At 34.2% G+C, this 20,898-nt stretch overlaps 3 protein-coding genes across 3 annotated transcripts; 2 read left to right on the top strand and 1 right to left on the bottom strand.

Annotated features, from left to right (window-relative positions):
• The first annotated feature begins 554 nt into the window (after positions 1-554).
• Positions 555-3,602, top strand: LOC116012551 (aluminum-activated malate transporter 4-like). The gene is made up of 6 exons (XM_031252113.1): positions 555-1,031; positions 1,121-1,258; positions 1,364-1,627; positions 1,714-1,850; positions 1,936-2,082; positions 2,918-3,602. Exons 1-6 carry the CDS (start codon positions 677-679, stop codon positions 3,551-3,553), a joined length of 1,677 nt encoding a protein of 558 aa, XP_031107973.1. The 5' UTR covers positions 555-676; the 3' UTR covers positions 3,554-3,602.
• A 10,090-nt stretch (positions 3,603-13,692) lies between these two features.
• On the top strand, positions 13,693-15,920 carry LOC116011836. The gene is made up of 7 exons (XM_031251253.1): positions 13,693-13,911; positions 13,992-14,061; positions 14,239-14,415; positions 14,602-15,097; positions 15,216-15,323; positions 15,422-15,523; positions 15,676-15,920. The coding sequence occupies exons 2-7, from the start codon at positions 14,029-14,031 to the stop codon at positions 15,840-15,842; spliced, it is 1,083 nt and encodes a 360-aa protein (XP_031107113.1). The 5' UTR covers positions 13,693-13,911; positions 13,992-14,028; the 3' UTR covers positions 15,843-15,920.
• A 153-nt stretch (positions 15,921-16,073) lies between these two features.
• Positions 16,074-17,870, bottom strand: LOC116011837. Its single transcript, XM_031251254.1, has 4 exons — positions 17,420-17,870; positions 17,216-17,269; positions 16,793-16,918; positions 16,074-16,593 (listed from the first exon to the last, which is right to left on the bottom strand). Exons 1-4 carry the CDS (start codon positions 17,798-17,800, stop codon positions 16,414-16,416), a joined length of 741 nt encoding a protein of 246 aa, XP_031107114.1. The 5' UTR covers positions 17,801-17,870; the 3' UTR covers positions 16,074-16,413.
• Positions 17,871-20,898: the final 3,028 nt, after the last annotated feature.

Below are 20,898 nucleotides of genomic sequence, written 5' to 3'. Positions count from 1 at the left end.
GAAAATAAAAGAAAATATTTTATTAAGAATTCTATTACCACATTTTAATATACAATTGTAGTACAAATATCAATTGTATTACCCTATTTTACACTATTACGTAAATCTTAATATTACAGTGTTTTGGCCTATTTTACACTATTACGTAAACCTTAATAGTTCAGTGTTTTGGCGGGAAGTTAAACTGAAGGATTTTATTTTTATTAATAGTATAAAGTATAGATTTATTGGAGAATTTAGACAAAAAAAATTAAATAAGGCATTTCGAATTCGAATATTCGAGTCGAATCGAATATATTCGAATACAGTGGTCGAATCGAATACGAATTGAATCCCATATTCGAATGTTATACGAATACTCGTTCAAATAGTCAAATTCGAATGGAATAGTGAAATATTTTCGTTTATACCCTACCAGTCACATGTTTCTTTTAAATTTCTGCCATGAACCGCTTCTACTTTCTCATGTATCCATGTGATCATATCAGTATATCACATTATTATATATCATACTCCTTCAAGATTTAAGACAATATAAATCCACTCTCATCATTTTCAACCTCAATCGATTGCTCCTTAATCCTTTTTTCGTTGATTTCATTTTTTTTTTCGGTGTAATGAAAACGTTAGATCTCAGATAACCAAGCCAACACAGCTTTTTCCCCTAGATTACCAAATGGCTGCGGGCAACGCTAATCATGGATGGCTTAAGCAAAGCTTTCTTGAACCAGGTAAAGACGGAATCCCATGCAGAAAAGGCTACGCCCATCCTGAGGAGCCCGACGATCAAGGCAATCTTCATGCCCGGCATGATAGATTCCACACATTCTTCGAAAATGTTAAGAGGGTTTCGATCAAGTGCTATCAGATGGGCCGCAAAGACCCTCGTAAAGTCGTCTTTGCGGCTAAAATGGGGTTGGCTCTCTCCATTGTTGCCGTTCTCATTTTCTTTAAGGAACCCCTTAGTTACATTGGCAAAAATTCTGTTTGGGCAATCCTCACTGTGGTGGTTGTATTTGAATTCAGCATAGGTACTCTAAATTTCATGCCAAAATTTTGAAATTTATCATATATCTCTAATCTGTATTTCTAATCTGTGTGTATAATTTGCATTGCATAGGGGCAACCCTTAACAAAGGGTTCAATAGGGCTCTTGGCACATTTTCTGCTGGAGGATTATCTCTGGGCATTGCTGAATTATCTCAATTGGCTGGACGATATCAAGAAATTGTAATTGTTTTCAGTATCTTTATAGCAGGTTGGTTGGTTGGTTGGTCTGTCTTTTAAATTTTTATTTTTTTTAATGAATTACTATAAAAAAAAATTGGCTTTGATGTTAATACCTTTCCCTGATCTCTTTTAGGATTTCTTGCATCTTACTTGAAATTGTATCCTGCCATGAAGCATTACGAATATGGATTCCGAGTGTTCTTGTTGACATATTGTATAGTGTTGGTATCTGGAACTTCTGAGTTCTTAAACACTGCTGTTTCACGTTTATTTCTTATTGGCATTGGTGCTGCCATCTGTTTGCTTATAAATTTATGTGTCTATCCAATTTGGGCTGGTGAGGATTTGCACAAACTGGTGGTAAAAAATTTTAAAGGTGTTGCAAATTCTCTGGAAGGTAATTGAATTTTATTTCTTCTTCGTTTTCAAGTGTTTTCTGTTTTGGTGTATATACGTCACTTATCCAACAGGCCCTTGCAATAGGTTGTGTAAATGGTTATTTACAATGTGTTGAGTACCAGAGGGTACCTTCCAAAATTCTATTCTACCAGGCTTCTGATGATCTGGTGTATAGTGGGTACAGAACCATCTTAGAGTCCACAGCCGAAGAGGATACTCTGGTACAAGTACACCACCCGTGTTTTTGCTGATAAAATTTTTGTTTGAAGGTTGGGTTATATTCACTTCCATATATTTCTATTTCAGTTGGCTTTTGCTGTGTGGGAACCGCCCCATGGTCGTTACAAAATGTTCAAGTATCCTTGGAGTGAATATGTGAAAGTTAGCGGTGCGTTGAGGTATTGTGCCTTCATGGTTATGGCTATGCATGGCTGTATTCTTTCAGAGATACAGGTAAACCTTATTCTTCTTACTCGCGTGCAACACATTTCCTTTCTCACATGTCTCTCCACAGTGATTGAAATGATTCTTGAACTTGCCAAACTTTGAAGGGTTGCTCTTATTTTTTTGCTAGGTTGTCTCCTAGAAATATTTGTTTTGGATTCTATATAGAATTCAGAGGTTTAATTTGTGATGCTATCGATATCATGATCTAAACAGCTTATGGAGATCTATTGCATGCTGATCTTGATGCTCATCTAGGACTAAGGGGGTTTTTGGTTGGATTGAGGAAGTTGGAATTTTCCTTGGTTTGGTTCATGGAAAAAGTTTTCCAAGGGGAGGGGGTGGTATTTTGTTTTCTAGGGAACTTGGGAACAAAAAATTAGTTGACATGACTATTTTACCCTTGCGATTCATTCTTACTTTTATTATCATTATTACTGTGTAGGGGCATATATATATATAGGTCTTTATACTCATTATTCCTTACAAGTCCAAATTCAACCAAACAATGGAATAAATATTCCAGTAATTTCTTTTCCACCAACCAAACAATGGAATCAATCTTTCTAGTAATTGCTTTTCCATTGAATTTCAATTCAATTTCCCCTCAAATATTTTCCTCAGTAAGAGCTGCTTGATTTACATCAAGCATGTATGATATAAGAGCTGTTTGATTTATACTAGTCTTTGCAGTGGCACTCTCTCTTAAGTCTTAATCATGCCTGTTAGAAAATGAGATATAAATGTTGGAGTTTCTCTCTTCTTCTTTTTCAAAAATAGATTGGTACTTTCTTTAAATTGCCTATTGGTTCTTTTTTTCTTTTTTTTTTTAATTGTTTTGTAGGCAGGATCAGAATTGAGGGCCGTTTTCGGTAAGGAGATTTATCGAGTTGGGAGTGCAGGAGCTAAAGTGATAAGGCATCTTGGAGAAAAAGTGCAAAATATGGAGAAGCTAAGTGATGGAAACCTGCTTGAGGAAGTTCACGAAGCAGCCGAGGATTTGCAAATGTTGATTGACAAAAAATCTTACCTTCTGGTCCATGCTGAGAATTGGGAAATCGAGAAACGCCCCAAAAATTTAGACCCTGAACGACTTCAGGAGCTCAAGGACAATGAAGTGAAACCGCCCATGCTAATCAGTTCCCTTAGCGAATTACAACATAACATCCCGAGATCCATGCATCCAGGAAACCGGTTGGATGCTCAGAACCCCAACCCCAACCCAAACCCACAAGTTAGTATTTCACCGATGGATTCTTCCGATGACATGTTCAAACAACCAATGATGTGGCCTTCGCGGCTTTCAGTTTTGGGAGGGACAATTCAAAATTTGCGTGAAGTTCGGACATATGAAAGTGCTAGTGCATTGTCATTGGCAACATTTACTTCCCTGTTGATTGAGTTTGTCGCTAGGCTGCAGAATCTTGTTACAGCATTTGAACGCCTCAGCGAGAAGGCTAAATTCAAAGAAGCTGCATAGACAGACACAGATAATAACGTCTCGCCGTATTGAGGAAGAAGCTCGAAAACATTTTCACTGGCATAGATGACTAGAGAATAGTGAATTTGGATTTTTTACATTACTGCTGAGCCAGGTCTGGCCTCCCATGTTTCCTTTCCAAGGTATTAGCTAGCTCAAATACCCATCCATGTAAGAAATGGCATTGAGTTATATATATATATATATGCAGAGAAAACAGGATATAACTAGCCAAGGTAGTATAGACAGACTATTGGAGAATGCAGATGGGGGATTTCCAAAAGGTTCTGCATTTTCTGTTATATTATTATTTTTCTTGGCTCTTATGGTAATTCTGATTCTGAAGAGAAGTACCAAAAGAACTTTTTTCAATAATTGATAAGGCTACTTTAGATTTCTTGGCTCTTTTGCACTGCATTTAATCCCAAAAGATGGGGGGATTTCATTTTAGATTAACTAGTTGTAAGCTTCACTAATCACAGTCTGTGTTGCAAAAATTGGCGCGGGCCGACCGCCAAGCTTATCACCATAATTTATGGTTCAAGCGTTCGGCCGGCTAGGCAACCGATTAGGCCACCTAGGCGCTTAGTCGGCCGATTAGTTATTGTTATTTTTTTTTTTCATAAATGAGTTATTTCACTCAAAACAATATCGTTTTGAGCAAAAAATAATCCTAAATGTTTTTTAGGTTAATGTTTAATATTTTAGTATTAACTATTAATGTATTAGATAGTTTATAATTATCAAGTCTTAAAAAAATAAACAATTTGTTTTTAAAAATAAAAAATGCACGGGTGCCTAATGAGTGCCCTAGGCACTAGGCTTTCCCTGAATGCCTGAAGAGCGCCTAGGGAGTTTTGCAACCATAGCAATCAATGATATATTACTCCCCATAACATTTATCACAAATAATACTGACTGTGACAGTATTTGGCATCCTGAGACCTGATTTGAAACATTTAGCATCTTACTTTGATCATGTAGGCATGTAGCAACATCATGTGTCTCCACATTGCCTTCATTTGAATACACAAATCTTGTTGCACCTTCCAGCAACCTTTTACTCCATAACTAATATTATTAGAGAAATTCTTTCAAAAAAAATATTATTAGAGAATACTATGTATATTATAAGAAAACAAATATCATTGGCAAAATGGGTAAAGATACATCAAATTGGAAGTAAAAAACCTTGATAAGAATACGAGATTGCATGGACAGTCAAGTGACGCCATAGTCTTAACATATTCTCAATGGCTAGTATAGGTATTTTATTTAAATCCGGTGATAATTGACTACTCCTTCTGTCCCATTTTACATGTCCTATTTACTATTCATTGGTCAAACCAACTCTTTCTTCATTACTTATTATCTTTAGTAATTTTTTATTATTTTTAAATTTTAATTTTTGTGTTTAATAATACTTTTAATGTAGTTTCTAAATATATAAATTTTATATATTAATGCTAAACTTAGTATTATGAAAAATTAGATTAAAAATAGCTTCAGTCAAGTATCGTTAAACGAACCAGACAACCAAAATGGGAAGGAGGTAAAAATTTAAATGTTAATTCATTAATCAAAATATATATTCAACTCGCACTGCTCTCATAGCTTTACTAATTAAGCAGAACAATATATAGTCAACTTGGTGTATTGGCATTAATAACCTAAACCCATTGAAGTGAGCCCAATAACTTTAAAGAAAGCATGCCTTAAGTACTTGGACAAACTAGGATGAGCTTGTCCCAAACTAGAAGCTAGGGGTGGGCGTTTCGGTCTTTGGTTCGGTTTTTTCGGTTTCGGTTTCGGTTCGGATTTAGTTCGGTTTGGTGTTCGGTTCAATTTAGGCCCCCCGAATTTCAACATTTCCTAGGCGACAAGGCGGTCGGGGGGCGCCGCGATGTAACGGGGCGCTGTAATAACTATGCATGAAACATCACATAACCCAAATCCAAAGTCTAATATCCAAATATTAAATACCAACCTAACAAATTAACAATTTAAATAAATTAAAAAATAAAAAATAAAAACTGAACTGGAATGAATTTCCAGTTTTGTAAACTGGAATGAATTTGGAATTCATTCCAATCTGGAATGAATTCCAAATTCATTCTAGTTTAGAAATAATATATATATATATATATATATATATATATATATATATATATATATATATATATATATTTATTTATTTATTTATTATTAATTATATATAATATATATTTATATTTAATTAAAAAAACCATTCGGTTTTTCGGTTCGGTTTTTAACCAACCCGTTCGATTCTTCTAAAACATGAACCGATCGGTTTTTCGGTTCGGGTCGGGTTACCCGAACCGTTTTGCCCACCCCTACTAGAAGCCTAGATACACAATCTGGGCAAATTATTCTGTGGACTCGGATCCAAAATATACAATTTGCATACTGAATTTTATAATTTATATACTGAATGTTCACAATTTACATATTGAATGTTCACCTTGTAAATTCAGTTGTGAACATTCAGTATGTAATAAATTGTGATGGATCCACTTTGCATTGTAAACTCGAGTCCATGGTATAACTATTGCACAACCTAGTCCAAACAAGCATCATTTTTTTTTTTTTGACAATTATGCATTCCTGTCATGAAAAATACTACTTGAACTTTCAATTTTTATTTTTTTTACTCAAAAATTTGTAAATAATTTTTGAAACTCATAGATTAAAGATAATTGTGTTAATTCCAGCAATGGTACTCCAACTATGTTGATTTTCCAAAATTAGTCCTCGACTTTTAATTTGGACAATTTAGGTCCCTTGACTTTCAAATTCTTTCCAATGTTGGTCCGTTCGTCAAATTTTGGTTGAGGTCAAATGAAGGGGTAAAATTGTCTGCCCACCTATTTAGTGTATTATTACTCATATTTCTCTTGTTATATACGCTGTATATATGAATATAATCTCAGTCGAAGTCTCAATCGAAGCTATATAATCTCAGTCAAAGTCTCTTCGACTGAGATTATATTCATATATATAGCGTATAGGACAGGAGAAATACAAGTAATAATACACTATACAGGTGAACGGACAATTTTACCCCTTCATTTGACCTCAACTTAACCAAAATTTGCCGAAAGGACCAACATTGGAAAGAATTTGAAAGTCAAGAGACCTAAATTGTCCAAATTAAAAGTCGGGGACTAATTTTAAAAAATCAACATAGCCGGATGACCATTGCTGGAATTAACTCAAAGATAATTTATCATTGATTGTCACATCGGGAATAAAAGTGTAAAAGTAAAGATTGAAATAAGTTCATATAGTGCGTAGAACTATCATGGTATCGTTCAACATTACACGCCAAGTGAGGCGACAACAACAAAAACCAAGCGACATCAGCCAAACCAATCGTGAACAATCCACCAAGTGTTTGTGTACACAGTTGATGGCTGCCCATAGTATATCATAGGAAGGCCGCTGAATGTTTGTCTTATATGGAGTATAATATATCAAGTGTATTTGTTAGGCTAGGAATCTTTAAGCACACATGAAACATAAATTTAGAACGCACTAACTTTCATGTTTATTGTTTACTATACACGTCTACACCTCTGCCTACTATCAATACTATGAGTACTATAACATTCTCAATAAAATATGACTACTTTCACTACCATACTGTGCATTTATTATTTTACTGTGCATTTTCGTACCTCCATATTTTTCACACAAAGATCCTCATTTTCTAAACAACTAATTAGAGACAATTTGTAAGTTTACTAATACAATTATAAGATCATATACTAAATCAGTATTAATCTCACAATGATGTAAACACCATGTATTATATGCAAAAATAAATAAATAAATAAATAAATAAAATCCTTATTTTCCTACTAATTTCATTTGCCCTTCAAGTACGATTGGTTGTGCTAGATTAGAGGCTTTCAATCTTGCATGCCTTATTTTATTAGATTATGCCACACAAGGTATTCTTTTGTTTTGCTCTTTTTTTTTTTTTTTTTTAATATATATATATATATATATATATATCAACTCTTGCAAGGCTTGAAACATAGGAAAGTTTGCAAGTCAGAAAAGCAGACTTTTTAGTTCTAAAAAACAAAACTCAATGTTAATATTATTATGTTATATTTAAGTTAAAATTATTATATCGATATTAGAGAAAATGTCAAATTATATCATGGACCAAGGTACATGTTGCTTCATGGATCTAGGTACATAAAAATAACATTACATGTTTATAAAAAGATACTACTTGATTAACTATCATTTAAATATATTATTCTCTATTTCTTTTTGTATAAATAAAATCAATATATAAAATAAGCGCATTGATATACTTTAAAATACATGCATAGATATATTTTTTCAGTACATTATTTCATAAATAGTAATATAACTTCTTGTAGTGAATTTACATATTTTCAGTTGCGACTTTATTTAAGTTAAAATTATATGGATATTAGAGAAAATGTCAAATTATATCATGGACCAAGGTACATGTTGCTTCATGGATCTAGGTACATAAAAATAACATTACATGTTTATAAAAAGACACCACTTGATCAACTATCATTTAAATATATTATTTTCTATTTCTTTTTGTATAAATAAAATCAATATATAAAATAAGCGCATTGATATACTTTAAAATACATGCATAGATATATTTTTTTCAGTACATTATTTCATAAATTGTAATATAACTTCTTGTAGTGAATTTACGTATTTTCAGTTGCGACTTTATAAACCAACGGTAATGTAGTGATTTATGTACATTCTCTACATGTAAGTTTAATAAAAATTGAATGTGTGTGTGTATATATAGGATCGCGTTCAAATGCGTACTGGCCGCCCAGGAGAGGAAGGCGGACAAATCACAGCGCGCCACGTGTCCGGAATGTAGTTGCACCTAACATTATAACTAGGTACACGTCATGTTATAACTAGGTGCACCCAGGTGCATAAACGTTAATAAGGTAAATTACTTGCACCTGCAAGTGAAAATAGGTGCACACGTGCAAGTAAAATGTATTACAAGTGCAAGTAAATTGTACAATGAGCATCAATACTAAGTGCACCTAATGTTATAACTAGGTGCACCTAATGCTATAACTAGGTGCACAACCAAGTGCATGAATGTTAACAAAGTAAATTACTTGCACAAGTGCAAGTAAAATGTATTGCAGATGCAAGTAAAATGTATTACATGTGCAAGTGAATTATACAGTGAGCATCAATACTAAGTGCACATAATGTTATAACTAGGTGCAACCTATGTTATAACTAGGTGCACCTAGGTTGAACCCAAGTGCATGAATATTAAAAAGGTAAATTACTTGCATTTGTAAGTGAAAGTATTTGAGAAAATAGGTGTATGAATATTAATAGGGTAAATTACTTGCACTTGTAAGTGAAAATAGGTACGAAAATAGGTGCACTTGTAAGTGAAACTAGGTGCACCAAAGTTCCAGTTATTTACGAAAATGCTACCGCGTCATTTTTTTAAAATTGCATCTGATTCGTTGATCTGGACACGTGGACGGCTGTGAAGCGTTCTCATTTCTTACCTGGGCGGCAGTTCGCATGGGAGTGCATCCCTATATATATATATATATATATATATATATAGTCATGATCATGTGACCTGGTCATTAGGTGTGGCCATGCGACCTCAGCCATTAAATCATATCAACTCATCAAATCAACGCGCAATATATATATGTTACAAAACACACCATTCTACGTACTAAAACGCACCAGAGGACCGATAACACACACCATTCCACACAATATACCAAATGCACATATTCACTTAAAATTCATCAATATACTTAATAAAATACATCATTCTACGTATTAAAATGTACCACAACGTGCCTCATGTCAGATTATAAGCATACACTATTTACACATATTAGAAAACATGTGCTAAAATATGCACCATTCTACGTATTAAAATGCACCACGTGTTAAAATGCACAATTCCACTAATTGAAAATCACCATCCCCAGATTATAAACATGCACTATTACACTTATTAGAAAACATGTGTTAAAATACACACCATTCAACGTATTAAAATGCATCAGAGGACGAATTAAAACACACCATTCCACAACACACTTATTAGAAACACGTGTTAAAATACACACCATTCAACGTATTAAAATGCACCAGACGACGTATTAAAACACACCATTCCACAACACAGTTACACATCATTCTAGTATGAAAATGCACCAGCAGATAGATTAAAACACACAATTCTACAACACAATTAATGCATCAACATATGTAATAAAACGCACCACAGAATGTATTCAAATGCACCACACTATGTACTAAAATGCACCATTCCAATTCACGTAATATAAATACTAAAATTACCATAATAACCCCACTTAAACATACGCGAATTTCAGTAGGACTAATGAAATTAGACGGCGTAGATTACGCCGCATGATCGCACCGGAGCTCGCCGCCGCATTTGAACAAGTATATATATATATATATATATATATACACACACACACACAGAGAGAGAGAGAGAGAGAGAGAGAGAGGGAGAGAGATCAAATGCGGTAATAGGCTTCACGTAAAAGATAGGGTTTAATTTCATCCCTTGATCTAATCAAAATCAAAAACTCAAATTGAACACAGATTTAAAAAAAAAAAAAAAAATAACACCATGATAATTTAGTCTTTTTGCATCTAGGTCAAATTTAAGGTGCATGACTTTTGTGCTTAAAGTGTTTGGTTTTTGTGTTGTGTGCTTAAGGTACGTCAGTTTTTGAAACTTAAAGTGCATCTATCTAAAGCTTTAGGTGCGTAGTTTTCCTTCTTAAGGTATGTCAGTTGTTAAAACTTAAGATGCGTCGACCTAAAGTTTTAGGTGCGTTGTTTTCTTTTTTAAGATGCATTGTTTACCTTAAAGTATTTTATTTTCCTTCTAAAGGTGCGTTGTTTTCCTTCTTAAGGTGCGCCATTTTTTATAATTTGCTTCTTTAATTGAGGACGGGCCTTCTCTTTTTTTTTTTGTGTGTGTGCAGTCCCAAAACACAACCACTATCCTTTTCCAATCATGTCACAACAATCAGTTAATGGGCATTGCCAAAGTAACATAGAAGATAAGAGATGATCTAGATTTGATCAACGACTCAAATTTAACCCCCATCTTTCACCTGAGAGATTCTTCACACCAGTACTAGCCCCTATACACACACACGCGCACACAAAGATTTCAATTAAAGCTACATATTCTCTATACATTAATTTTACTTGTACAAAAAAAAAAAGAGAAAAAATAATAATTTGGAAAAGAGAATTTTAAAAGATAAAGATACCTTGGGTGCATGTTAATACATGTACCGTTGTCCATGATATATATTTACGAAAAAGGAATAGTAATAATACGATAAAGTTCACTTTTGAAAGTGATATTCTAAAAATGCAAATAACAACTCTTATAAATAGGAAATTAGGAATGTCAATCAGGTCAACTTGTTTTGTTTCAAGCTACCCCGATTCCTATCAAGCTATCAAGTTCATCAATTTGACCTAATCATTTTTTTTTTGTTGAATTTAAAACTTCAAGTTGTCAGACTTATCAAATGGCTCAACTAGTTCCTTTCAATTTTAATAAATTAATGCATTTATACTAATAAATATAAACTTATACATCATTCAATCATCAATCTAAACCTTCATTTAAAATTCCATCTAAAAATAATTAATATATTTACACTATAGTATAATAATTATTATAATTTTTTTTTCATAAAAGTATTTTATTTTGTAATAAACTTATTAATATATTTATTAAAATTTTATTTACAAATTTAATTAAAAAAAAAAACTACTAAACATAAACTTACATATATATATAAACTCAATGTATATTTTATTCAACATTACTTGTGAAACAAAAAATAGTCCTAAGTGACTTGGAGTCTTGGACTATCAAGTAAGCCACTAAATTTCGAGTAAATCCATTCAGGTCACCGAGCTTATCGGGCTAACATTTTTTGGCCATGACCTTAAGATTTTACATTCTTTATCGAGCCACCCATTAATTTCAAATTAAGATTAGCATCCCATACTATACACCAACACTAGGCAATGTATATCATGGATCAGAGGCCACATAGCATTGTAGATCCTAAATCAAAACAACGTCGTTTTGATATTTAAACTTCAACATATTCTATAGTTTCCCGTTTCTCATGTTTCAACATAAATTTTAATTTATTCTAGGTACAAAACTCTTAAGGTACAAAATTTCATAACACGAGACACAAAAACTTACAACACAAGACACATACGCATGTTATATATTTACTTATTTTTAAATATGATTTATGTAGATAATTTATGTCCTATAGACACATAATTTCATAATACAAGACATAAATTCATAAAATAAGACACAATATGTTATGCGTTACACAACTACTAATTTATTTCATGTACAGAATTCATACATTTAAGGTACAGAATTGCATAACATGAGACACAGAAACACACGACACATACACATGTTTTATATTTACTTTAGTTCAGGTACAGAATCAATATTCTTAAGGTACAAAATTGCATAACATTTGATACAAAAACGCATGTTGTATTTACTTTATTTCAGGTACAAAATTCATACACTTAAAAGTACAGAATTGCATAACATGAGACACAGAAACGCATAACACAAGACACATACACATATTTTACAGTTAAAAAAAAAACTGTAACATGAACTGATCAACAAACAATCGCCGTCAAAATTAAAATTCAAAACGACGTGTAAAGGACCAGCATCCACAATGCACTGTAGACCTTGATACAGTGTATAACAATTGCCAACACTATCTATCAATTTTTTTTTTATTCTGAAAAGGACACTACCTATCAATTATTTGTTCAAATGTTTAATATATTTTTCACAAGTCAGATAAGGTCGTAGGTGAAAAATCCTCCTAATGATCCTCTAGAACCTATAATGTGCTTGGAGAATCAAAGAGAAGATTACCGTCCCATTCCAATTCCAATGGAAAATTAGTACTCCGTAGCTCCAACGTTGTCCAATGAAAATTGCGCGGGCACGTGGCAGCCATGAAGCCAGGTGCTGGTTGTCCTTTAATTTTATTTTTTTAAAATTGAAATAAAAAATTCCAACTCTCGAAAGTCAGTATACATTGGTAAAAGTGAATTGGCCTACTTGTTCCATTCACCATTACCATGCAGAAGGTGATTGGGCAAAGCAAAATCTTTTCATGCGCAATCCATCTGCTGTTGCTCAATTTGCTGTGTCAACTTGGAAAGTGGACCTCATTCTACTCTACTATAAACAGTAACCACCCCTAGCTTCTACTTTCTACTTTAGTAGCATTGCATCATACACGTGATCACTGTTCAGATACCAGACTTCATTCTGCATCATCCATCTTTCATCAACTTTCTACTATAGTAAAGGTATATTCTTCACACTCCATATCACATCATCAAATCAAAATCATTCTAGGTAACTATAGCCAATATGACAAGATATCCCACACTTGTAATCACAAGGTTACGGGTTCGAATCCTTGCCTCCTTAGTTTGAGCTGGGTAACCTAGACTGACTTACTTTCTTGCGGTCGTTTACCAACTAGGGTCACAAGGCGGGGTTTACCTACACCCAAAAGGGTTGTGGGATTTCCCTCTTCATCCAAAACAAAATCATTGAATTCATACATTATATTGTCACATCGATCAATTTAAAATTTTGAGTCCATCAACATACTTAACAAATCATTTAGCCAACGTATAAAAATTTGCCATAATTAATGGTCCTATGTCAAGTTTTAAAGCAGAAGTGAGAAATTTTCATACAATAGCAGGCAACTATAATACAAATACGGAGTATAATAAAACAGTAAAAGATTGTTAGAATTCCAATCATCATGACGCTTTGTTAAGTGATATTTAGTATTTAAGCATCACCATGGTACATCTAAGCCTATAATTGAAGTGTGCATTGCCTAAAAAAGAAAAGTAGATGACATTGGACCACAATCTTAAATTCCTTTTATTGGTGATAGGCCAATGCAAGGTGGGAGTGTTAGGTATCATCACTAAGAATTGAGAATCCCACAACCCTTACACCCTTTAACTATGGCCATTCTTTTCTTTCCATGCAACTTTAGATATAATACCTTCCCTAGTTCCCTTATATAGAAAATTTATCTTATTTTCTTCTTAGAAACCATTTGATACTTTAAGTAGGAGATATGGGTTTTCTACTCTTGGAATGATTTCGCGCTAGCCTAAGCTTTCCCTTTCAAGCAAAACTCTAATCATCATTCATCAGTCAGGTACCATATATTTTGTGCTTAGTTTCTATTTTCGTACTTCAATCACTAGTATTCAGATTTAAATATAATTTCTGTGGCAGTTTGGGAACTTGAAACTACAAGAAGAGAGTTCAAATTATGGCCAAGCAAAACTCAGTGTCCTACTCACCTGTGAGTTCTCACACTATTTCTTTTTGGTGCATCATGAGAGAAAGGAATGATGATGGAGCTTTACCCTACTACTGGGCTAAAGCCCTCCTAAGTTATAGCTCTATATATGTACAGTTGATGAGTCCATACAGAAATCTTACCTAACATGTCAGGTTGTTTTTCTGCCCCAATCCTTAGGCCATTGAACCAGAGAAGATATGCTGGAGAAGAAGCCAAGATGCTGTGGAGGCAAGCCCATTCCATTCTTACCCTCAATCAAGAGAGATGACATCAACTCAGACCAACGCCATGGAATTCTTGTGTAGAACATGGAGCCCTTCTTCCAACGAATTCCTACATATGTTATCATCTGGTGTAAGAACATTTCTAGGACTATACAAAATGAATTATGAGCAAAAACAACAAACATAAACTTAGCATTCTACCTTCAATAGTTCGATGACAGCCTTGGTGAACACAATTTGCACTCTGTGAAGTGAATTAGGAAATTCACGTACAATCCCCTGCTCTTATAATCTTTTCTTTTTTCTACCTCTGCAGAACCATCTCTTGCCAATGAGAAGCACAGACCTAGAATACCAGCAAGAACAACTTGAGGAGATGTCTCGGAATACCACCAGTAAAGCACTAGCAACTAGAGAAGATGATTCCTCTGTAATGAAGCAATGGTCAAAGGGCAACTTATTAACTAGGTTCTTCAGATCACATCAGGAGAAGAAAGAGAAACTCCGACTGAGAACTGCAAAAGTGCATGCTGCACTCTCTCTTACACAGCTTGCTGCAGCAATTGCCGGGCTTGCCAGCAGTAGCAAAGCAGAAACACAAGAGTTTCACTTCAATAGTGCCATATCAGGAGAACAGAGAAACAATATGGGTGGTGTTCTTGCTTCAGCAGCAGCTCTTGTAACAACAGTATGTGCTGAGGCAGCAGAATCTCTCGGTGCAGGAAGAGTTCAAGTTGCGGCTGCTGTCAACTCTGGTCTTGCCATCCATACTCCTATAGATATGCTAGCAGTGACAGCAACCACAGCAACATGTAAAACCTTTCTCTCATCAATTCCCTTCACTTTTGACACACACACATGTCTAAGAATACAGAAAATCAAGTACAAATTCACAACCCTAATCGACTGGAGCTAACTTCTTGTCACCAGGTCTAAGAGGTGCTGCAATTCTCAAATCTAGAATCCTTGAGGATTCCCTTAGTAGGACCCCATGTATTACGAGAGTAAGTGCTAGAATATGGATAATCATGCCCTCAGGTGAGCAACACAACCAGAATTTACCACCAAAACATTCTATTAGTGTATATTCTCAAGTTTGTCCGCAAAACCTAACACATGCTTAATACAAAATGCAGGGCGTATAGAGGACAAATGGGTAACTGTGCATCTAAAGCAAAAACAGCTCATTCTGAGTGTTGGGAAGAATAACTTTTGGGCTCTAAGAACTTCCAAAGACTGTAAGCTCTCATCTATTGTTCCACTACTTGAATTAGCAACTATTACTCTGAGGTCATCTTCCCAGGCTGTGTTGGTATCTAATCCGGAAGATTAAAGCCTCTAAACTCTAAAGGCAGCTCTGATGAAATACACCCCCCACCCCCCCTTGCAGACAAGCTCATGAGAATTGCAGAGGAATGTACAGAAGGTCAACACAACTACATTCTGAGTTTAAAGACAGACAGTGGAATAGTTAAGCTTCTCTTTGAAGATATGAACCAATCAAGGATCTGGATATCTACCATCTCCTATCTCTTAGATAAGAACAAAGCATCTTGAAAATGAAGTTGTATTTGTTCATCTTGTTCTATCATGTAACCTAAATAGCACATGAATGATCTCAAATTGATCCATCAACCGCATCTCAGAAAGCAATCAAGCGCGCAACATAACTAACCAAAGGGAAAACATGCCTCGGCAACACTTATTAGACTTTACGCTTGCAGTTGATGGCATAAATAAGCAGATTTCTAGGGCCTCTAAGGCCACGATAGTGAAGTAATATGGTTGTTTTAATTAAGAATTGATGTTGATGAGTACTGTTCATATTCATGCTAATTTATTTCACAAGATTCTCTCACAACCAATACCAAAATTACTAAGATGAATGTGATTTTAATAAACAATGAGAGATTTATAGCACATCGGAGGTAAAACCTGCAGTTTAGTTCTCCATCTAAAATCTCATCAACTAAAAAAGGATAACCACAATTGGACTTACAAGGACATTAAGAAGATATAGGAAGAGACATTTAACATACTCCTCAAATAACTTCGTTCTTGTTATGTAGTAATATATGTTCCGTATCCCCATGTAGAAAAGCTGTAAGTGCCAAATAGACCTCTAAGTTTATTTCTCTTCAAACTCAACATCAATGACATCTGGCTGTGACTTTGATGACTTAGAACCTCGACTGCCTCCGGAGAAGAAATCACCTTGTGGTTGCCACACAATGTTTCTACAACTAGTGCAGCGAATTGTTTGGTTTTTATATCCAATAAACTGCTTTCTACAAGCTGGGCATTCTCCCTGCACAAGTGAATCAGGACTGTTGTCAATTCTGCAATTTCCTACTTATAAATGATTAAATTAGCTCAAACTATAATAATACGACCATCATGTGAAATTGTGAATAACACCCTTTGCAATTGAAAACTCAAGAGTCAAGACCATTGAACCAAATAATCCAACCACAAATTGATAAAGGCAGCACAACAAAACAGTGTACCTGAATTACAAGATTTTTTGCAACAGCACCTATAAGAAGAGGAGCAGCAAATGGCAAGAACCATAATGCAAATATCAGAAACTGAAACAGCCATCCTGATAGAGCAAACCATACGAAGAAGAATGTCTGCAAATGTGCACACTTAGATAAGGATTTTGCAAAATGATAACAAATATGATCTATAGAACCTCAGTAAATGGACATATTTAGATGCAATTTAGCAAATAATACTAAAAATTGTGACCAAAAGATACACTGGGATGCTGAAGGAAAGTACAAACCTAATAAACCCTAAAGAGCAAAATAGAACAGAAAGCTCTGGCGTTCATAGTGGTTGTAGTAAAGCCCAAAACAAGAACAAAAGACTTCCCGTATAAGTCTGTTAGAAAAATTGGTGCTATTGGAGTGGCGAGTATCACTTACCACAAAAGTTCTTCCTATCGGAGTATCCAAAAAGTCATTTAACTGCTTCCTGTACTGCAGATGCAACAGAAATCTAAATAATTACCCAGATTGAGACAAAAATTATCATAACTTATGGAATATACTAGCTTCGTGGTACGGTATCCTCATTTTATGGATTGCGCAGCTTAATAACTCTATAATACAGAGATAAAATGAACAAACCCTCGGCCAATTTCTGCTGAAATCGAGAGTAAAGGTACGCCAGCGATCAGTAATCTCAAATTCGCGGTCAATTTCACGGGCACGGTAAAGAGTGGATTGCGCCGCCGCGTTCAACCGCTGCGAGACACTGTATCTCCGATCGATGCGCTCAGCTGTCTTCTTCGTTTCGAAAACGAACTGCTCGAAGCCGTCGTTTGCTCGGCGCCACGCGTCTCTCCAAGCCTCGCCGGAGGTTACTCGCCTGGCGAACATATCAAAGTCGCTGCGCCTGAAGGCCTGTACGGGAGTCATGTGGCGGATAGGAATGAACTGCCTTGGAGTACGATATAGCAGTTTGGTCCTCGAGGGTGGTAGGGGGTGCCATTGAAGGCTCGTCGCCATGGCTGCAGCCTGCAGGGTACAAAGCTGTCCAGAATTATCTTTAAACCGCTCCTCCGTATTTTTCTTTGTTCTCAAGGAGCCGGAGAAAGGGGGGCCACCGGGCACTGGCCAGTCGCTTGCAATTCTGGCCAACTAAAATTTCACGGAAATTCAATTTCGACCCCTGTTTTCTTAAAAGCTTTTCAATTATGCCACATATGCTATGAGTTGGCAATATTGGACGTGCACCTCAACTTAAATTATTTGATCATAGGAAAAATTGTGTTTTTAGGTTCGGATAATCGTATAATTTGTCCTTAATTATTCATTTAGTTCATTTTTTGTCTCTAAATTATTATTAGTATTAGATTTTTTGCCTTTTTTATTAACTTATTGTTAGAGCCATCAAAATTGGACCCCATCAAAAAAAATGGGACAAATTTTAAATTTTATGGCCCGTATTTTGACGGACATTTTAGCCCGCCTAGTATGTATACATTATTAATATTAGTGTGTGTGTGTGTGTGTATATATATATATATATACATCATTTTATATAATTATATATACAAATATATGTTAATTTATTTATTTATATTGATGAAAAATGTATTAGTAAGTAATACATTGTATAAATTATTTGTTATTGCCTATTCACATATTATGTATTTCATTATTTATTATGACTTATTACTATATTAGTTATTATTATGTTTGCCAAAAATCTTGTGGTCTAGTGGTACCCAGTGTTTCGGTTTACACTCCCACATAGATCATGGGGTGTGGGATGATGGGAGTGGGTTCGATTTACAAATGCATTAATTTATGTTTAAATTATTCAAATTATTTTAGTATAAACTTATTAACTTTTTTTCATATTAATTTTTATTCAAATTTAAAACCTTTTAATTTTAGCGGACCCTGCCAAGACGAGTAGGGCTGGGCAGCCAATTTTAAAACGGTATTTTGGTTGGCCCGGACAGGCCCCGTCCCACCGGCCCGTTTCAATAGGTCTACTTCTCGTGCTCAGTTTTTGTCCCTAATATTTTGTTACTAAAAGGACCAAAAGTGCAACACCAATAAAAATTTAAGAACAACAAGTGAGCAAGACTAATAATTAAAAACGAATTCTACAATTACCATGTAACTTAAGGACAAAAGGTGTAATTTTTATGAGCCGTCAAATTTTGAAATGTTGGATATTAGTCCCAAGTTCCCAACAGTTTGCATAGTTCAAAGCTGGTTGGTTGGTTCTAGAACCTCCAGTAGATTTTGGGGCCACCATGTAAAACCCTCTGGTAAAGGTTAGCTACCTTCAAGACTTCAAGTCTTCAACTAGTACTCTTGTTGGCAATTGATTAGGGATGGCTGCAAGTATATTTTCTATTTGGTCCTTATATTATTTCTAATTTGTCAATTTTGTCATATATTTTTTTCTTTCTGCCAATATTTTTGTAACTTCACCTATATTTTGTCAATTACATCATTTTCTTATAGGAGTTAAAAATTTATTAATTTTATGATCCGAACCCATCCATGTCATCTTTAACCCCGTCAACATGGCAAATTTTAAAAGAGACCCATTTATTTCAGGAAACTATTAAAAAAAAATTTTACTAACATACATTTTTTAAAATTTAATTTTTCGGACTAACATTATAAAATTAGCAAACGTTTAATTTCAAGTGATTTTAGACCATATATCTAAAATATTTTTGGATATGTTTTGTTTAAATTGAATAAATATAATTTTTACTTTTAAGTCTAATATATGTAAGATTTTTACATTTGATATCCAAATCAAATTTATATATGTATATAACATAATTAAAAATATATCGGAACAACTAACCTATTAAGTTCACCTAAAATTTAATTTAAATAATATTAATATTTTTTGAACTAATATTTAAATTATTTTTGGATATATTTATTTGAATGAAATGTATATAAATAATTTTTTCTTTGAAGTCTAATATATGTGAAATTTCAATATCCGATATTTGGATCAATTTATATTACGATATAACATTATTAAAAATATCCGAACCAATAATCTATTGAGTTCATTCAAAATATAAAACTTGGTGGAGAGTTCAAGTTTTAATTGTGATAATGTGAATAATATTTAACTTTAAGTGTAAACAAATAAGTTATATTCGTAGAAGTAAATGGAGTAGAAAATATAGAAAATGATGATAAGTAAAAGAAGATAATAATTAATTTAATCATAGTAATGAATAAATATGTAAGTAGATACTGATGATAATATGGTTGTAGTGATTTATAGTCAAATAGACAGAGATTTGTTTTCCATTTATACCATGAGTGCAACGGCTCTTCCGGTGAGTGTAACAGACTCTTCATAATAGTGAGCCTACATTGAGTGTTGGGTAGTAATAATGGGGAGCCGTTGGAGTAATTATCCTATCTCTTCAATATGTCGGAGTAATTGCTATGTGACTGTTTACCTTACCACTAACCCCCACTCCCGAGCTTGCGAGAGTGGTTGAGTTGGCTTGGGAGTAATAACTTGTATCAACTATAGATTCTTAAGTTACTTAGGATCAAATTCTTTATTATATGAAAATTTTAGGATTTTCTTTATCTTTTTTATTTTCCAAATATTTTTCAATCTTCCAAATATTTCCTTTTCCTTTTTTACTCCCTCCTTTTCATATAAAAACTCTTATTCTAACAATTTTTTTTACCACTAATTCAATCATTCTTTGTTAGACTTTTGTCTTGGTACGCTTCTTTTTTCATACTCTTTTTTTTTTTCCTTTCGGCGCAGGGCCTGTGGTTAAGGCACGACCTCGACCTCGACCTTGGACGTGGCTGAGGTGCGGCTTTGAACCTTTTTTTTTGTTTTGTTTTGTGCTGAGGCGAAGGCCGCCTTCTCACACCACCCAACCATTTTTTTTCTTTCGTGCTAAGGCAAAGGCCACCTTCACCCATGGCCGAGGCAGTCTTGACCATAGCCGAGGTAGTCGAACCATTTGGTTCTTCCATAGCATAGGCTGACCAAGTTAGTTTCCCTTGCTTCTTTAATGAATGTGTTAAATTCAATTGATGTTGATGATGATGATGCAGAGTATTTTCCAAATGAGAATGACCTT

Source organism: Ipomoea triloba, chromosome 3, assembly GCF_003576645.1.
Source record: "Ipomoea triloba cultivar NCNSP0323 chromosome 3, ASM357664v1".
In the NCBI taxonomy this organism is placed as follows: Eukaryota; Viridiplantae; Streptophyta; class Magnoliopsida; order Solanales; family Convolvulaceae; genus Ipomoea; species Ipomoea triloba.
This window is presented reverse-complemented; position numbering and strand designations above follow the sequence as displayed.

What these genes read in the sequence shown, in the direction of transcription:
- LOC116012551 (XM_031252113.1), top strand. Translation starts at nt 677, where the DNA reads ATGGCTGCGGGCAACGCTAATCATGGATGGCTTAAGCAAAGCTTTCTT. An exon ending in TTTCAGTATCTTTATAGCAG is followed by an intron (nt 1,259 to 1,363) that starts GTTGGTTGGTTG and finishes GATCTCTTTTAG; the next exon opens with GATTTCTTGCATCTTACTTG. An exon ending in TGTTGCAAATTCTCTGGAAG is followed by an intron (nt 1,628 to 1,713) that starts GTAATTGAATTT and finishes CCCTTGCAATAG; the next exon opens with GTTGTGTAAATGGTTATTTA.
- LOC116011836 (XM_031251253.1), top strand. Translation starts at nt 14,029, where the DNA reads ATGGCCAAGCAAAACTCAGTGTCCTACTCACCT. An exon ending in ACTCAGTGTCCTACTCACCT is followed by an intron (nt 14,062 to 14,238) that starts GTGAGTTCTCAC and finishes CCCAATCCTTAG; the next exon opens with GCCATTGAACCAGAGAAGAT. An exon ending in GACAGCAACCACAGCAACAT is followed by an intron (nt 15,098 to 15,215) that starts GTAAAACCTTTC and finishes TCTTGTCACCAG; the next exon opens with GTCTAAGAGGTGCTGCAATT.
- LOC116011837 (XM_031251254.1), bottom strand. Translation starts at nt 17,800, where the DNA reads ATGGCGACGAGCCTTCAATGGCACCCCCTACCACCCTCGAGGACCAAA. An exon ending in TCAGCAGAAATTGGCCGAGG is followed by an intron (nt 17,270 to 17,419) that starts GTTTGTTCATTT and finishes TTGCATCTGCAG; the next exon opens with TACAGGAAGCAGTTAAATGA. An exon ending in CAAAAAATCTTGTAATTCAG is followed by an intron (nt 16,594 to 16,792) that starts GTACACTGTTTT and finishes TCACTTGTGCAG; the next exon opens with GGAGAATGCCCAGCTTGTAG.